At 41.9% G+C, this 17,696-nt stretch overlaps 4 protein-coding genes across 7 annotated transcripts; all 4 read right to left on the bottom strand.

The window, feature by feature from the left end:
- Positions 1-1,219: 1,219 nt before the first annotated feature.
- cldn26 (claudin 26) lies at positions 1,220-2,360 on the bottom strand. The gene has a single exon (XM_061278952.1). It carries the CDS (start codon positions 2,137-2,139, stop codon positions 1,492-1,494), a length of 648 nt encoding a protein of 215 aa, XP_061134936.1. The 5' UTR covers positions 2,140-2,360; the 3' UTR covers positions 1,220-1,491.
- A 264-nt stretch (positions 2,361-2,624) lies between these two features.
- lztr1 (leucine zipper like post translational regulator 1) lies at positions 2,625-8,263 on the bottom strand. Of its 2 annotated transcripts, XM_061278951.1 has the most exons (19): positions 7,758-8,263; positions 7,605-7,667; positions 7,475-7,531; positions 7,327-7,406; positions 7,129-7,237; positions 6,918-7,001; positions 6,781-6,838; positions 6,558-6,697; positions 6,278-6,479; positions 6,083-6,193; positions 5,793-5,885; positions 5,608-5,703; positions 5,232-5,406; positions 4,913-5,082; positions 4,500-4,783; positions 4,275-4,424; positions 3,891-3,996; positions 3,723-3,803; positions 2,625-3,324 (listed from the first exon to the last, which is right to left on the bottom strand). In XM_061278951.1, the coding sequence occupies exons 1-19, from the start codon at positions 7,934-7,936 to the stop codon at positions 3,208-3,210; spliced, it is 2,355 nt and encodes a 784-aa protein (XP_061134935.1). In that variant the 5' UTR covers positions 7,937-8,263; the 3' UTR covers positions 2,625-3,207. The 2 variants fall into 2 exon arrangements, with proteins under 2 accessions (XP_061134935.1, XP_061134934.1); XM_061278950.1 differs by having other exon boundaries at positions 6,083-6,479.
- Positions 8,264-8,723: 460 nt separating this feature from the next.
- On the bottom strand, positions 8,724-12,084 carry gal3st1a (galactose-3-O-sulfotransferase 1a). 3 transcript variants are annotated; one of them, XM_061278899.1, is made up of 3 exons: positions 11,748-12,084; positions 10,411-10,572; positions 8,724-10,340 (listed from the first exon to the last, which is right to left on the bottom strand). In XM_061278899.1, the coding sequence occupies exons 2-3, from the start codon at positions 10,536-10,538 to the stop codon at positions 9,191-9,193; spliced, it is 1,278 nt and encodes a 425-aa protein (XP_061134883.1). In that variant the 5' UTR covers positions 10,539-10,572; positions 11,748-12,084; the 3' UTR covers positions 8,724-9,190. The 3 variants fall into 3 exon arrangements, with proteins under 3 accessions (XP_061134883.1, XP_061134882.1, XP_061134881.1); XM_061278898.1 differs by having other exon boundaries at positions 10,411-10,561; positions 11,748-12,083; XM_061278897.1 differs by lacking the exon at positions 11,748-12,084 and having other exon boundaries at positions 10,411-11,741.
- A 1,134-nt stretch (positions 12,085-13,218) lies between these two features.
- Positions 13,219-17,358, bottom strand: pes (pescadillo). Its single transcript, XM_061278896.1, has 15 exons — positions 17,185-17,358; positions 16,901-16,980; positions 16,616-16,769; positions 16,404-16,513; positions 16,120-16,291; positions 15,943-16,032; positions 15,690-15,806; positions 15,413-15,490; positions 15,228-15,317; positions 14,727-14,857; positions 14,517-14,642; positions 14,243-14,427; positions 13,964-14,091; positions 13,718-13,876; positions 13,219-13,494 (listed from the first exon to the last, which is right to left on the bottom strand). The coding sequence occupies exons 1-15, from the start codon at positions 17,206-17,208 to the stop codon at positions 13,420-13,422; spliced, it is 1,719 nt and encodes a 572-aa protein (XP_061134880.1). The 5' UTR covers positions 17,209-17,358; the 3' UTR covers positions 13,219-13,419.
- Between the last annotated feature and the right edge of the window lie 338 nt (positions 17,359-17,696).

The raw sequence follows: 17,696 nt of genomic DNA, 5'->3' as shown, positions 1-17,696 counted from the left end.
TGAAATGGTTGACCCATCATTCATGCTTTCGGTCTCTGATTGGTTGGTTTTCTTTGGGCGCAGTGGTTTGGTTACAAATCCAACTCAAGGCACAAGCTGGGGATAGAGAGGCTGGATTTATTTCACAGATCATTTTAGTTATGTGGTTTACTCGCAGGTCTTACTGACTGTTTGATCAAATATGACATTTGATTTTTTTTTATTTTAAAGCTCCCCTACACATAAGTGGTTTCATTGTCTTAGATTTGGGGCAGAAAATTGCCTTCCCCTAACTGCTGCTACAAAGCTAAAATAAGTAAAATAATTCTCATGCAATACAACAATATTATTGATGCTTAAATTAAAGTTCACATCATGAACACCATCATGAAAGAAAACCCATAAAAATTGACTGGCAAATATGTTTTTGGTCAAAATAGCTCAATGACAGAAAGACAAATTTAAGTTCTCAATAACCTGTTCAATTTTTTTTACTGTTATGCAATTTAATTGGGAATTTTAGTCATGAGTAATGTGTTTATTTAACTCACAATTATGAGTATTCATTGTAAATGACACGAACGAGAAAATGAAAAAAAAAATGCATATGTCTAATCATCGGGAATACTGTAATGTCCTCGCTGACAACCCCATGCAAATTCTTTTGACACGGGAGGCTGATAAAAGTGCAGCAAGACAACAGCTCAGCGCTCAGTCAGACACTTTAATTGAATTATGCTACTGCATGCGAAGGAGACATCAAGATTGCTTTGAGTGTATAAACGACATGCAGCATCAGCTGCCATCAGGTTGCCGTGATCCTTGGCAGTGTTTCTGCATTCAAGAATCAAGGAGGGAAGATCGATATCCTGTCAGTCACGGTCAGCAAGAGTTTTGTGAATTGCAATCATCACTCCAGAGTATTGTGCATTGATGACCTCCAGGTACATGACCTTGCCCAGCCCCCCCCCCCCCAAGAAATTCAATATTGTATCACACTGCAGCTGTGGAATGCAACACATTTTTTAACCCAGCACTTACACATGGAAGAAACCACATTCTGTCAATGTCAGCATTATATTGTATGTATTTATAATTGCTTGGATGTTAACAAATTATAATCATGTTTGGGGTTTTTTTCTCCTGTGATTCACGATCATATAAATCAATAAAAGCCAGTTGAAATTAATGATGTAAGATTTTGATTCTCCAGTTTGCTTAATGTGATGCTATTAAAATGTAAATTCCATCATTTATTGCATAAATCACAGTCACTCAGTTGTCACATTATAATCCATTGCTTTGTCATGGTTATCTGGAATTCAATTACTTAAAAATGAAAAAGAAAATCTAAAACATATGTCACAGTATAATCAATATACGGAAATCAAAAATGAGACATCAACCTAGTCCAAAAGCTCACATGAGTCCGAGTTGCATTTTAATATAACTATTCAATTCAGTAAAGTCAAACGCTATTTTCTAATTGGAATCGTTTTTTTGTGACACGTTTTACAGAACCTCGGTCTTGCGGTATTGTCGTATCCTGTGCGGACTGTTGGTCACACTTGTTGTCCGCAGCTCATAGTCGGCCATGCACACGGCTATGAAAAACAAAGTGCCTCCGGTGACCAAAGCCAAACCTCCAAACCAACCAGAGAAGATAGCCTCTCCATACTCCCAGCGCGGCATCACGTCAGGAAAACCTTGATTCCAAAATTCCACAACAGTGGTGTACGCCACGATGGACACCGGAGCCAGTGTGGTGATCCCAGCAACCCAGGACATCACCCCGGCCAGGATCAGGAAGCTTCTCTTCTTGGCGCACTTGTCCAAACACACGTGTACCCCATCCAATCCTGGCAGGGCGAAGAGCAGAGCCAAACCGCCAGTGCATATGGACACCAACATGAGCACTCTGGAGATCTGCAGGTCCACAGGAAGTCCCAGCAAGGAATCGTAGGCCTTACACTGCACGCCAACCTCCTCCGTGTAGAGGCACATGTGCCACAGTCCTGAGTACCAGTTTTCCACTTCGTTCAAGTCTGAATTCATAGTTTTCCACAGTGGAAGGAAGGTGGTGATGAAAGAGGTCACCAGTCCCCCAAAGGTGACAAAGACTGCTGTCCTTTGCATAGTTTTGGTGGTGAGGAGAACCATCACTGCCTACTGCGCTGTGCCTCGCAGAGGTGCATTCTGAAAATTCACAGCCTGGCCCACCTGCTGATGTAGCCCCAACATTGAGGCTCAATTATATTAAAAAAAAAAAAAAAGGGGGGGGGGGGGGGACAACTACTGTTTTGTTTCAGTGTTCAATATCAAGACAATGAACTCTGTTTTAAATGAAACCTAATAGGGCCGATGGCATCCTGGGCCCGGCTACCCTTGGATGAATGAAACATGAGTGCAGCCGCTATAAAGGCCTCTTTCTGTAACTCATTCCAGCTTTGCCAAAGTCTAATTAAAATGTGGGATTTGACAAGACTCAAAGCAATGTCTTGACTCTCTGGACTAGCCTTTTCCAAATGTAGGCACAATTTTTATTGTCGTCATAAAGGATCCACAATTGGTATCTTACTCCTAAATCAAAATTGATGCCACAAAACATAGAATATGTTTATAAATTAGAAAAAAGACAATACTAGTACATTTATAACACACACTCACTTGAGTGTGTATTTTTTTTTTTTTTTATACGGTACATTTGGGTATGTATTACTACCTATACCTTGTATTGTCAGGTAAACATGGGTAAAGTCTAACAGTGGTGGTTAATCACGCACATGGTTATCAATAATGATTTTTTTTCTACAATACAGTATAGCACGACAATATAACAATAATATGATAATTGTAATTTTGTAATGTAATAATGCTGATCCAGCAAATACAAGTCACGTCATTTGGTAGTTTCAGCTGTTAAGGGACACGGTGGGAATAATTGTATTTTTTTTTCTCAGTAATAATACTTAGGAAAAAAAAAAAGAGCATAACATGCTTGGGGCTTGAAATCGATGCTGTATAAAAACAAAATAAAATGACACCACAATGATCTGCAGACGGGAAAACCCCCCAAAGCACCTTGCTATCAAACAAATGCGCCATATGTGAGATTATAACATGCAAGGTTCAAACAAAGTGTATAAAGGGAGGAATGGTGTGGCAAAATTGTAAACAGCTTTTGGGAAAAGAGGATCAAAATTAAAGTGCGGGCCTCTTGCCATCCTCCTAAATGTCGGAGCCCATCTCGGCACACTGCTTGTCTGATATGTGTGTAGCTAGCGACTCAATGATGTCCAACAGCAGCAACTGGCTGAGGGATCGCAGGTTGGGGAGCTTGGATACCTTTGGAAGGGGAGGAGGAGAGCAAAAATTAAAAACGGGGGGAAAAAGACGACAAGTCAAACAGAGTAAAATAAGGAATAAACGGCGCTCGGGTTGCTCATGCTGAAAAATATTGAAGCAAGCCCAACGAAAACGTCAGTGACGAGGGGAGGAGTATTTTCTGGATAAACAAACAATAATCATAAGAGTGCCGATTTGAAGCTAGTGTATACGCGAGGAGGTGCTTGTTCAGCCGGCCGCCCTGTAAACACTCTCCCCCTCTACAGAGGAGACGGAGGCCGCTCCACTAGCAGGCCAAGAGTGTCAAGTCTCCTGCAAAGATGACGTGACTACAAGGTTAGCTCAGCTGCAGCGAGTGGGCAGCAAGCCCCCAGGGCGCCGGATATGAGCCCACCCACCTTGATGAACTGGTGGACAATTATGTGGAGGCAGTGCTTCTTCATGTCCAAAGCCTGCGTTTTATCAGCCGCCTCCAGAATCTGCACCGAGAAAGAAAAAAAACATGTCTCACACACGTTTTCCAATCAGGTCACTGTGCCCTCCGTGAAGCCCTCAATCATAAATACCTGCAAGACATTCTCTACGGTGACATTCATCTCCAGGTTCTGCTTGCAGTAAGCCTGCAACCTGTTATTTGAAAAGCCGTAATAATATGGTGCAGCAAATAGATAACTGTAGAAGAAAAAGTCAAGGGAAAGACTCATTAAGTATTTCATTTAAATTATATTATGACTCTAATGAGAGCATACAAGAAGTATAGAACATGCATGGGTAGTTCCTAAAAATGACCACCGGATGACACTGCAGTCACCTTTGCCTCTGGACTCAATGGGGAAAAAACTAACCACTGCCACAAGAGGGCAGTATCTACACACACTTTGCAAGGCCCTACTACAACATGGCAACCTGACGCTAAACTGTGATGAAGGGTTTGAGTTTGAAAAGGATACAGAGAGTCTTCGGGAGGCATGTTGACGTCTCCATAGTAGATGTAACGCAGCATGGACTCGAATGCCTGCTTACTGGGGACCATCTCTCCAATGGAGATATTCACCTGGCCGTCCTCTGGCATGAAGGAGCGGAACATGGCTTCAAAATAACTGAGGGTTCAAAGGGTAAAGGTGATGAATTGGAAAGCCTTGGAAAGAAATACCCCGGCACCCTTGGCTCAGTACCTGGACCGAGCCGCCAGAATGGCTTTATGAGCTGGTCGGGGGTGTCCATCTAAGAGTAGAATGATGTCACAGAATTCCAGGCCCCCTCCCTCCAGGTAAGCCTTCATGTCCTGCACCAGGGAGGTCCCAATGTCCACGGGCTGGTCCGAGTACAGCCTGGGAGGAGGCTGCTGCTTTCGTCGGACTATCTCCACTATCAAGGGCGTGGACAGATGTTCGAACTCTCTAGTCATTATCACTTGGTTGAAGTGGGATTCCTTCACCACAAAATTTAGGCAATGCTCCTGAAGGAAAAGACAAATGGGAGTCACAACACACCAAGACATTATTTGTATTAAGTGAACAAGTTCATGGTTCCCATTTGAAGAGCCTGCTGACAGGCTGATATGACCAGCAAAACCAGTATCAAGTACCTTCAGTTGGTCAAGTTGGAGCTTGTTGGCATTTTCACAAACACTGAGAACGTTCTGCAGGTCGACAGAAGCCTCAATGTACTGAACGCACAACTGCTCCAAGCGGGAGAGCTGAAAACTTAGAGCCAGTTTGTAAACATCCATGATTAGGAGAACATCCTGAACATGACCTGCAAAACAGAGAAGAAAAGCCACTTTACAAATTGGAATTTATTCATATGAAAATCGCTAATGTTGCACAAAACATCACCAGAATGCATGACCCACATTTCTATTCGCTTATGAGCTTAGAAATGCCACCACATGTGGACAACGCTACCTCTGCGTGGGTACTGGATCTTGTCTGTGTAGAGAAACTGCATTAAGACTTCAAAAGGCTGTGCTTCTGCTTCCCTGATGGATACCTCCAGCATGGGTTGTCTGCCCGACGGCCTGTGAGTCTCTCCTCCGGTGGCCCCTTCGTCACTCTCCTCACTGCTGTCCTGTTTGGTCCTCTAAGACAAGAAGAATTCTAATTAACGGTTTTACAGTTCTTGAGGCATAATTTCGTCTCGTAAAAATAAACATGTATTTTTGAATAATTTTTAAGTTGTAAGTTATATTACAGGACACAAAATGTGACTTTTGATATGCATACATAGTGATACATCATGTATTGTTGATTTTTACCCACAAAAAATGTTAATTCTTCTGACCTGTCGTTGCCTCTCCCGAGCCTGCAAGATTTTCTTGCGGAGCCACTGGCATCTTGCGGTCACAATGGCTATATGCCCCAGGACTCGTTCTTCTCGCTAAAAAAAAGACCAACAAAAAAACATGTTCCTTCACTAATAATAACTAAGTCAACTAAAGCAGTCACACAAATGAGAGCAAAACCCACCTCTCCCAAAATAAACTCCACATCACAGAACTGACGGTTCTCCCACAATTTGCCATAGTCTTCATGGAGGGTGCACTTGGGATAACTTGAAAACTGAGATTAGGAAGACAAACATTTATGAGGAAAGCGATTCATTGGGACAATACAAGTTGAGACAAATCAAGCTAAACTAGTTTGTACAGTATAATGCCATTGGACAAATCAAGTTATCTCCATGCGCTTTACAAGAACCGCAGGTGACAGAGGCTGCCTCCAAGGAAAAAAACATGTACCAATAAACACTTGCCCACCTGAAACCTGTACATCTCCCCACTGCGAACATTATTGTCCACAGTCCCTCCAAAGATGTACATAGCGTCCTGAATCACAGCAGCTGCATGGAAGAGCCTCCCACTGGGCATCTGAGATAGTGAGGAGACAAATAATACAGAACTTTGTGACTTTGAGTGCCAAGAATTGCAAAAGCAATTCTTGGTAATTCCTACCTCACTGTCCAGGCTGGGGTGAATCACCTCCCAGCTCTGAGAGTCCACATCATAGCAGTGCAGCTCGTTGGGCAGAGTGTTATCAGCAGCACCGCCAAACACGTACAGGTGGCGGTCAAAGGCGACCATTGTGTGGCCATAACGCCGCTGCGGAGGTGGCGGAGAGCCTCGTAGTAAATGTTCGGTGGGTATGCGGGTCCACCTGTAGGGATGAAGGCCGTAACGTTTAGATAATTTGAGTGTGCGAGTTAGCACATTCCATAGCATTAGTTGAGCTCACATGTGGCCATTAAACTCAAACCGGAAGAGGTTGTTTGTTATCTTGGCTCCACTCTGACCCGAGAACACAAACATCTTATCCCTGCATACAGCTACGGGAAAGTTGCAGCAAGATGGAGGAATCTCACCACTCTGTTCGATCTGATGGGTGACACGCAAACATAAATGTCAGCACATTCAAGTATTTGTTTGTACTCCACCATAAGTGCTGCTAATATACTGGCCTCTTCCCAACATGCATGCTCCCTGTCCTGTAGACTGATGGTCCACATGTCATTCAACCTACATGAAGAAAAATGTGCATCATAATTGCATAAATTGCTGTTATGAAAAGGGAGAGGCACCAGAGCAGAAAACATACCTGGCATTCCCATCATAACCGGCAAATATCCACAACTTGTCATTGTAAACTGTGGCTCCATGAGCAGAGCGGGCCACTGGCAAGCTACAACCCAAAGAAATGTAACAACAAAGCTTCATTTAACCATAAATAATTTGCATTATTTGAAAGAAACTATGGTTCAAAACAATCTGATTGCTATTCACACGTTTGATAAGATTCAAAATACTACCTCCCCTCCACTTTCCATTCAGTCCACTGTCCTGTTGCAAACTTGTATTCAAAAAGATCATTTTTGTTTTTGAGGTTTGAGTTGGAGTAGATGTCTCCAGTATATCCCCCTGAAATACATTTCAAAAGCACATCAACATTAGACTTAGTAAAATTGAAATTTGTAGGCACTGGTTGAGGAAGGAGCTTTCAGTGGTACCAAAAACAAACATGCTGCTGCCGTAGACAACAGCTGAATGGTGATAGCGGGGAGCAGGTGGTGTTCCTGTGGTGAAGGCCCTATGGAATAAGAGTTACATTTTGCATTTTATGATTTAATGACACATTTTATTTGATTCAGTTCTTACCTACACCATGAGCAGTCCTTAACATCAAAGCGAAGCAAATCATTCAACATGTTCTTGCTGTTAAGAGACATACAATTTTGACATCAATTCATGTAGCAAAAACAATATTTAATGTCAACTTCTGATTTACCCATTGTCTCCTCCAAATACGTAGATAGCATCCCTATATGCCACAACTGTGTGTTTGCTGCGCCTGCATTCATATATATATATTTTTTTAAATCACAAATTGAAAAGACACATTATTGCCTGTTAATGTCCATGTAGGTTGTCAGTACGTTACCTTGCTCCAACAAACTCATCGCATGGAGGCAGTCTTCTCCAACGGTGAACAGTCTCAAATGGACCAAAATTAAGAGTCAGATATTCCACGCTGTCGGAACAACTGTGGTCAAAGTCAACACTGGGTGCCACTTTGGTTGATTTGCACGACATTTTTCTCCACTCATCCAACGTGAGCATGTATCAGGGACACGCATCTGCAGCTAATATCATCGTCAAATTGTAGAGAACGAAAACTTCCGGCTAGCCGCTAGCTAAACACAGACGATGCTAAAAACAACCACTAGCTGCAAAGCTAGAGCTAACGTGTGAAAACGGCAACAAAAAAACGACAAATCTATCAATATGTAAGGATGGGGAAACATCAGATAATATGTACTTCATCCGTTTCGTTGTATTCGTGGGCATGTGCCTTGTTCTCCACAGAATTTAGAACAAAAATAATGAGCAACTAGCAAACACGATCGCTGTCATAAAAGTGCACTGTCGCTCTGCCACGCCCCCAGATTTGCGTCAGAGCGCATGACTTCCTCTAGTGGTGGAATTACATTACTGTCGTATTTTACATTAGAAAAATCTCACTGTAGACCACCAGACAAGCAGAAATATACTGAAATAATGGTGATCCACCTCTTTGCAATTTTTACTAAAAAAATAATCAGTGTACAACAAGTGGACACGTCTTCCCATTCATACCAAAATAATTACTTTTGATGTGTAAAGGTTTATTCAACTGCTGCTGTCAAGTAGAAGAACATTTCATTGCCATTCCTATTATGTCACTGGCATTAATAGATGGAAAAAAATATTATATGCAGTAAATTAAGTAGATTTTTATGCATGTATGTATGTATGTATGTATGTATGTATGTATGTATGTATGTATGTATGTATGTATGTATGTATAAAATCCACATGAGCAGCACAGACACATGTTATATTGTAGGGAAAAAACACAGTAGACAAATTCTATACTGTATGTATATTATATTGTATTGTTTTTGTGTTTAAAGCTCTTTTACAACAAAATGACACGGTCATTCACAGTATGAAGGCAGAGGCGAGTGAAACGTTCTGTTTTCCAATCTAACTTGTTTTCAATTCATGAATTTTTACGTCATCAGGAATTTGTTTTTTAAAATTCTCTTCGAGAATTGGTATGTTCTTATCAGGTCGTCTTTCAACAAGTTGGCAAAGATGGAAAATGATCAAGGACAAGTACTGTTTAATCCAATAAATATTTTACCGCTTCAATAAACAGAGAATATACAACTTAGTTCAGTACTGTACCTATATACTGTATTGTGAAATATTTCTATCAAGCATGCATTCATTAGAATAAGTAGCTGATTGAAATGTCACAGAACTCGGAATCCCTTTGCTCCCCATTGGTCACTTATTTACCCGTATTTGTCGCCACTTCCTCGTAACCAGTCACCAGTTAATGATATCTCTAATGTGGCCCCACAGTTTGGTGATCCACAGGTTGACCCCAAACTCACTCAAGTACTGAATTTCTGGCATCAACATCTTGCGGCACAACTTAATGTGGGCCTTGTCAATGTTCTTCTTCAGATTGTATCCCATGATGGATTTCTCCCCCACCGGCTGCCACGGCTGCATGACGCTCTCCTGGATGCTGCCAGCATCGACGGCATGTCCGCCTTCAATGCAAGTGGCTGCCATCTCCGCGTTCCTCCTTTTGAGCTCCGCCACATCCTCCGCCATGCGCTGCCGTCCGTAATCATCCACTTTCCTCCAGAAGGTGCGGTTCATGTGCTGGTACAGTTTCCAGTCAAGAGCATTCCACTCAAGGGCTTTGGCCCTCAGGTTGGGTGTGAGTTTGGAGACAGTTGACCCCTTGCGGGCGTTGAGCTTGAAGAAGATGAGGTCATCCATGTCCCAACAGAGAGCATCCTTGAGCAGAATGAGGGATTCCTCAAAATGTTCCGCCAACATGAACAGCTGAAAACGCTCCGCGATGGACCTGATTCCCTCGTCAACCCGCGGATCGTCCGGCTCGAGAGTGTTGTCCTGTCCCAAGTCAAAGAACAGCAGGTTCCTGAGGTAGAACGCGTTGAAGCCTTCCGGGTCAAAGTAGTAGTGGGGGTTACGGAGGAACTCGGCCAGCTTGTCATCTCCCGCTATCTTCCAGGTGAAAGGCACCAGCCGGCCAAAGTAGTGGAAGGACGACTCAAAAAGCTCTGCGGGGTCTCTGAGAATGGTGATGTAGACGGTATCAAGGGGAAGCAACTTGGCTACCTCGGCGGCGTTGAAACGCATGTGATTACAGATGATATTAAAACACATTCCGGATTTGTAGTCTTTAACGTGGGAGCGCTGGAAAAAGGCGGGATAGAAAAAGTCATTCCTGCTGTCAGGAAAAGCAAACTTCAGTCGATGTTTCTCTCCAAAGCGGAAGAGGATGTTGAGGAAGGTGCTGCTTGCCGACTTGTGGGTCTTCATGAACATGATGTCCACTTTGGGGGTGCACAGCCTCCCTGGGTTTTCGTGTGAGCTGTTGCTGCTTCGTCTGCTGGGCAGCCGGGATGGACGGTGGGCACAGGAGTAAGGCACTGGAATTCTGCAGCAATCAAACACACGCACTGTTAAATATGATCAAGTGTTGGGTGCACGCATGTGTTGCGCCATACTCAGGTGTGCTCAAGGGAACTTGGGTCATGGAAAGGCAGTAAAGGAGGACAATGCAGCTGGTCAGCAGGACACCAAGGATGAAACGCTTGCACATGGACCTCCAGTGCTTCCCGTGTTTTGTCGCCATGGTCGAGAAAATCCAAGGCTTACCTGTAAAACAACTCATAACAAGTCGTGCATGTTAAACAATCAGAAAATGAAAGAGTACACATGAAAGCACTCAATGATGCTTGAAGGGCTCTTGAATTTGCGAAGCACATGCGCTTTAGAATTGTTTTTCTCCCCAATCCATCCGTTTCTCATTCCATTCCAGTCATGTGTTGGACCAAAGATGGAATACGACAAGCAGTTTGTTTTAATCAACCTTGTAAATATTTTATTCACACAATGGAATTTAGAATTTATTTACCCTATACAAACAACCATTCATATTCACACCTAAGGACAATATAGCACCTTCACATAACTTATGACGCATCTTTGTGTAACGTAGGAATAGGCCCGAGAATATGTGTTAAATACTTGGCCAGAGTCAGAAAAACTGTTAGGGAAAATGCTAGACTGAAGTTACGCATTATCAGCATTGTTTGGAGTGCTGGTTATGTAAAACGTGTTTAGCACTATGTGATACCATCAATGTACCAGGCAGAGACACCCTGTGCCTTTTTTGTCATATAATACTGTGGTCTGGTAACAGGTAGCAGGGATAACATCAATGACTGGTAAAATGGAATGGATTTCTTTTATATGATTGTATTCTGGGATATTTATCGATCATTAACTATTTTAATCAGATAGTTTTGTGTCTCTAATCGTACTGTTGACATTGAAAATGTCATCATTTTTTTAGCACGTTAGATTTTTTTTGTTTCTAGATTTGACCTCTAAAAGCTTGCACAATATAGATTCAAGCATGTGATGTAATCCATAGCTATTACACATTAAATGATCATTTTTACTATAATCAAACAAAACCAGATTGTATTGCTCATAACGATTCCAATTCATTAATCTATTCAGTCCACTTCAGGTTAAGGACTACTAGTAACAATGTTACGGAATGTGTGGTTTTGAATTACTGCTGTCTGGTTACCTTACATTCAAAATTGGATATTGTAAATATTTTATTAAAGGCAAAGTTGTTGATACAGATCGTACGTTGGCTTTCATTAGATGCAGACAAAAAATACTGAGGATACTTGACATGAATTTAAATATGACTGCTGTTATGTAGACTACTAAGCATTCTTACATTCAGCACATTGGTATCCATAGTATTTACAAAATGACTTCACTCAGGGAAATCAACTCAAAGGAAAGGCCAGTGAATTCTTACCTTCATAAATAATAAATCCAATCCAGCAGGACGTGACCCTTGTCCATCACCATTGCCTTATTCCCTTCATATCCCACAAGTTGATCTACCGCCTACGCCGGCATTTCTTGCATGTGATCCTGACGCACGCAAAGACGAGAGGCAGAAAAGTTGCATGCATGCTCAACTCATCACGTCCGCAGATAACAGATCTCCCCTATCTCCAGTTTCACGGCGCCGCTGCAGGCGCACCTGATGCCTCAGGCTGCCTCCCTCTCTTAACTTTCTAATCCAAGAGCCATCTTGCTGAATGAAGCACTGCAGGGAGTCTCGGGTCCCTGTGACATCAGGGTCACTGTCAGGGGACAAGCACTTGTCAGAGAGAGAGGGAGTGAGTGAGAGCGTAACACACAAGGGGGAAGGGGAGTGATGGAGCGAGGGAGGAGAGGCCTGTATAGTCCTGTGTCTCCATACAGAGGGCCATTGAGTGCACACACTGGAGTCTGAGCTGCAAGCTGATAGGAGGGGTGGAAATCAGCATAAAAAGGAACAAATCCAGGCATCCAAAGAACAAAGATAGCAATTGTACCACTCGATCAAGACTTGCGTATGTCCGAGTTCTTTGAATTGCCTTCTGCACATGCTACATGTGGAATGTATGGTTGACTGCAAGTTGATTGTTAAGCGGCCTGGCCATTCATAACCTTGTCACAAAGTTCCTATTTGGCACAGTTTTCAGATGCAAAATACTTCAGTACAGATACTTGTGAGGTGAAAAATGTATGATTTTGATTTTGTCGAGGTCTGTTGTCATTTTAGCTTTCCTGAGGTTCAAAAGGTGAGACGGGAGATTTGGGGTTGAGAGTGAAAAAATGTCAGTTCCTCCTCATAATAATAATATAATACTGAGACATCCTATCGGGTTCAAAACGGATTCAAGAAATGGACTATTATTGTTTCAAAATTCCAGGAATTTTCTATTTTGGAAACAATCAATTAACATTTAAGCAAAATTTACATTTGGACTCTCTACAAATTGAATATGTAAAGGCAAATAGAGCTCTGATGTACGTATATTGGCTCTCATTACATGGTGTACCTAATATTGTGGCTACAGGTTACAAGCGAAATCTTTTTTTTTGTTCAGCGCATAAACAACCGGGCTTGATTTGTGTAAGACGCACTGTAGCTTGACACTGCTTCTTTTGTTGAGCACCCTGCTCCTTCAGGCACCCATAGTGCCAGGCTGAGACCCGAACTGGGTGGGCGCGCATAGAATGCACATTAGGGCAAGGAGGCTGCACATGGAACTGAATGAGGATATTGAGTGTGCCGGGCGGAACGAGCCCACCAAAACCACAACAGAAGCATTTGGAGGGTGAAGTATGCCTGACTGGACCTTATCACAGGTCAAGCTTTGCATTTGTGTTTTGCTTCACTGCAATCGTCTTTATGTAACGTGTTACACAGAGGTGATGTGTGAACAAACAGCTAGAATATTCCATTTTAATTGAATCATTGTTGCATGGTCGTAAGAAATACTTTGCATTGTTTTGCTATTACAGTCCACAAGTTAAAAGAGTGTCGATGAAAAGTGTGTGTTGAAGACTGGAACAAAATGATAAACGGTCAGTTCTACATCAGGAATTAGATACCGGTTATAATTATGCTACAAAGGTTGATTTATCACAAGTCATTTTCGGGCCTTTTTCTTCTTTGCCTTTTCAATGTCATCGTGAGCTTTCCTCTTTGCAGCGAGCTTGTTTGCCTGTGAGCGAGAGAACAAAAGAGCAAACTCAGTTCCACCAAAGAGTTGACTCACAGGTCATATGGTCTGCACATTTGTTCTAGTGTTTAACATTCCCACATGGCAGCAATAAGAGGGCAGGTATTGTAAATAAGGCATTCAATGTTACAATAGTGACACTTATCAGTGCAAACAGACCAACGTGATGGAAATCCATATTGATTATATAAGAAATGGGACAAACCTCTCGGACTTTTCTCTTTTTTCCAAATATGATTTTGTCGTAGAGGTGCTTGTCCTTTTTCTTCATCATCATGATGGCCAGTCGCTTCTCCTCAGCTTCCTCCTGCTGCTCCCGCTGAGCTCGATTATCCACTTTCAACTTCCCGGGAGTCACTTTGACCTGAAATGGTCAAGTCAATTTTTTATGGTATATGAAGCAGCGGGTGAGGACTGATGAGAGGAGATGACTCGCTTGAGTGTCACAAACCCTAGGATGGGATCTTTGCTGCTCCATCTTCTTGAGTTTATTCTCTTGGACCTTGTCTTCTTCCTCCTCATCTTCTTCACCCTCCTCGTCCTCCTCTTCACTCTCTTCCTCTTCATCATTTTGCTGGGCTGTTAAGAATACATTTAAAGTATTGAAGCAAGAATACCACGACAATCACCACCCTTGTTTTAAATGCGCAACAAAAAAAATAGGTCAAGGCTGTGCACACATTTTCAAATCATACTAGTTCTAGCCTTCAACACTTAACAAAGGCCCTACCCGGCTTCTCGCCCCTTTGCAACGCCATCATCTTCAATTTCTCTGGAGGAACATAGTCTCCCTCTTTCTCCTCCACAAATGGAGACAAGTGAGGCGGAAGAGCGACTCCCATGAAGTAGTCCTCCACAGGAAGCACTATTTTGGCATTGACAGAGTCGTACACCCACTGTGGCTGGATATAGTACCTGAAAATGACAACGCATTAAACATTATGAAGTTGATTTTTCAGAATCACACATTTGACTTCAAATAGATAATGCAACATTTACTTTACCTGTTGATGTATTGCGTGCCAACACTGGGTCTGTCAACAATGTGATGTGTGATGGTCTCATCTGTCTCATCGTACGTGCTCCCGATGCAGACGGTCCTGTCCCAGGACACCTCGCCACCAAAGCACCTGTCAATGTTGATGCCGCAAGTTGACGACGGAGCAGGAGCACGTTAGCGTTGACAGTATGAACGTGCAGTGGTTCCGACTCACCTGATGACAAAAGCCAGAGACTCTCTGGGGACTTCCCTGTTGAGGAAAAACTTGAATCCCTCAAAGATTTTCTTATGGGCTTCCAGCTCCTTGTGCTCCCTTTCTCTTTCTTCCAACTTCTCCATGTCTTCCTAAGAGAGCATCATATTCCATTTAAACCCACTGATACAAGTTCAATTCATTCTTTTCTCTATACAGAGCCAATGAGTCAAGTTACCACAACATAGAATGTTTAAGAGCTGGAAGTAACTTCAAGTTTTGAAGCAAACATCAATATTTAGCTGTGACTTGTATGTGTGAAAGAAAGGTAGGCCAATGGAATGTTGACGAGTAGACGTGCAGGAATTCAAGTACTTGGGCTTAACACCACAGAGCAGAGGTAAAGAAAAAAGTATAGACAGAATCAAGTGGATGGAGGAAATAATGACGCAAAAGTACCAGGTACATTTCTGTATATATATTAACACTTGAAGCAGCCAATCATGCATTTGCTTTTTGTACCCCATCAACAGGAAAGTGGTCCACTTGCGCTTCTTCTTCCTCTGCAGAAGAAACTACCCGGGCCAGGCTCGAACTCAAGGCGGAGAGTTTCTGCGTGGAAGAAAATTCACAATCAAATGTCATTCACAAGCACACCAAGTAGACACTCTAACGTCTATTTAACGAGGTTTGATTGTAATTTTTACCTCCAAGTAGCTTTCTGAATCCAAGGCATAGTCCTCCTCATTTGTGTCCTTTAGCTCCTGCTCTGATTTACTATCCAGCTAAGAAAAAAATCAACAAGAACCAAACATTAACAGCACAGAATATAATATACAGTAGAGGTTTGCTATTCAATGTGAGATTTAATATCCATCCATCCATTATCTGTACTGCTTATTTTATCGCAAAAATACAACTGTTTGACTTGATGTGAGGCTTCACATAGCCCAGGCAACAATTGTTAGGCACTCAACCATCTACCTTTGGTGGGTAAACCAGATTGAGAGAATGGTAGAGCCGGAAGTTGATGAAGCCCAAGAGAGTTGTGTAGAACTCTGTGAAAGTTGCCATGACTCTGTAGTCAACATCAGTAGGATGCTAATGAGCAAAACAAAGAGCAAAGCATTTATTCACAAATTGTATCCAACGGTGTACTATGAACTTCTGGTCTGCTGAATGTGCAGTAATTGCAAATCATTATACAGTATGCTGTCTTTCATTAATGTGCACTTACATCATGGGCGAATTGATACGGCACCAGCCATGTAATTAGCTGCCCCATCACCTCAACCTGGTAATATATTCCCTTGATAGAGATGAAAACCTGCAGGGAACCAAACAACCAAATGACCGTGTGAAAAAACATTCCATTTTGAAATCGAACTCGACTGTTATTAGTTAAAGCTAGCACCTTTCTGAGGGCACGGGAGGCTATCGCAAAGTTCATCCACTCCACAGTGAGGCGCCGACACAGCTGTATGGTTTGCACGTGACATTTCCCTGTTCGAGCAAATGTGGAGAAAAGGAAGCACATACAAAGTGCATCTTCAATATCCCGGAGAGCATCAATGAATGTGGGATACCTGGAATACAACAAGAATAGAAGTTGTTCGTTATAGGCGGATTAGTTGAATTGATTCTCCAATTCGTTACATTGCTAAACTTAACGATGGATCACACCGATGAACTTCTTACCTTTCTTTGACAATGTGGTCCAATTTATATGCTGGCTTGTTATCCTTGAGCCTTTCCACTGCAGAATATTCTGTTTTTGCATAAGCTTTCCTAAGCTTGCGAACGAATATCTTTACAAAGAAAGACCAGTTATAAAGGGCAGTCAAAACAACACACAAAGATACAGCATGTAAAAGCATATTAGTGTTTAGGTATTAAATATTGTACACTACCTTGTACTCTCGGAATTTGCCAACAATTGGCTCATGCAAAAGAAAGCGAATGTCTTTGAGAAGGTAAAAGGTTCTCGGGGCAGTGGAGCCCTTGTTCACTTTCTTCTTGTGCTTGGGCTCATGAGGGTAAATGCCTTTAAGAATGCATAATCGTCTGAAAATCCAAACAAATCAATTGTTGACTACAAGAGACTTTGTTGGCCCGACAGTTTAAAATCAACTGTGCAGGTACATGTCAGCATGATGACATAAACAGTACTTGAAATGAAACGAAAATGGATTTACCTGAAATCGGGAAGGCTGAGTTGTAATTTCTTGCGGGCTCTGTTTCTGGTGATATAGTTTGTGGCAGCACCACTCTCATACTGCAAAAAAAGACCAAGAGACTCCGTTATATACCTTAACCTTATGAACAAGTTGAATGAACCCGATACAAAATCTTAAACACTTTTCATCATTTTTACTAAACTCCACCAGCGACGGAAAACAAACGATTAGCTACAATGCTAGCTAGCACCCACGTTGCCTACACTGTCAAATGTCTGACATAAGTTAACGGCGACAATTACCTTCTTTTTCTGTGTGCCTCCCATTTAAAAACAAGGTTTGAGTTGAACGGATTGAAAAGTATTTTTATCGCTAAAAGCAGTGTCTACGAAGGTGATTACAATACAAACCACCACAACACGCAAGCTATGCACGTGCAATTTGACATGCGCACAGGAGACGACTTCAGGACCCTGGAGTCCTGGACCGCCTGATCATCTGCCTGTATGAAAATAAACCTAATTGTAAAATTACATTATAAAAGGTAGTCATTTTACAGTGTAAAAATGTAATAAAATGATGTAACAAGAGGGTTATGAATATGACCATTAATGCACTTTTTATGTACTGTAATAGTGTAGAAAAAATTCTAGTAGTTGCCCCATGTATAAAACAACAACAACAATTATACATAATAATAATAATAATAATAATAATAATAATAATAATAATAATAATAATAATAATAATAATAATAATAATAATCATTATTATCATCATCATCATCATCATCATCATCATCATCATCATCATC

The sequence above is a fragment of the Syngnathus typhle genome, linkage group LG5, assembly GCF_033458585.1.
Source record: "Syngnathus typhle isolate RoL2023-S1 ecotype Sweden linkage group LG5, RoL_Styp_1.0, whole genome shotgun sequence".
In the NCBI taxonomy this organism is placed as follows: Eukaryota; Metazoa; Chordata; class Actinopteri; order Syngnathiformes; family Syngnathidae; genus Syngnathus; species Syngnathus typhle.
The sequence above is the reverse complement of the archived record's forward strand: the minus strand, read 5'-3'. Positions and strand labels throughout refer to the sequence as shown.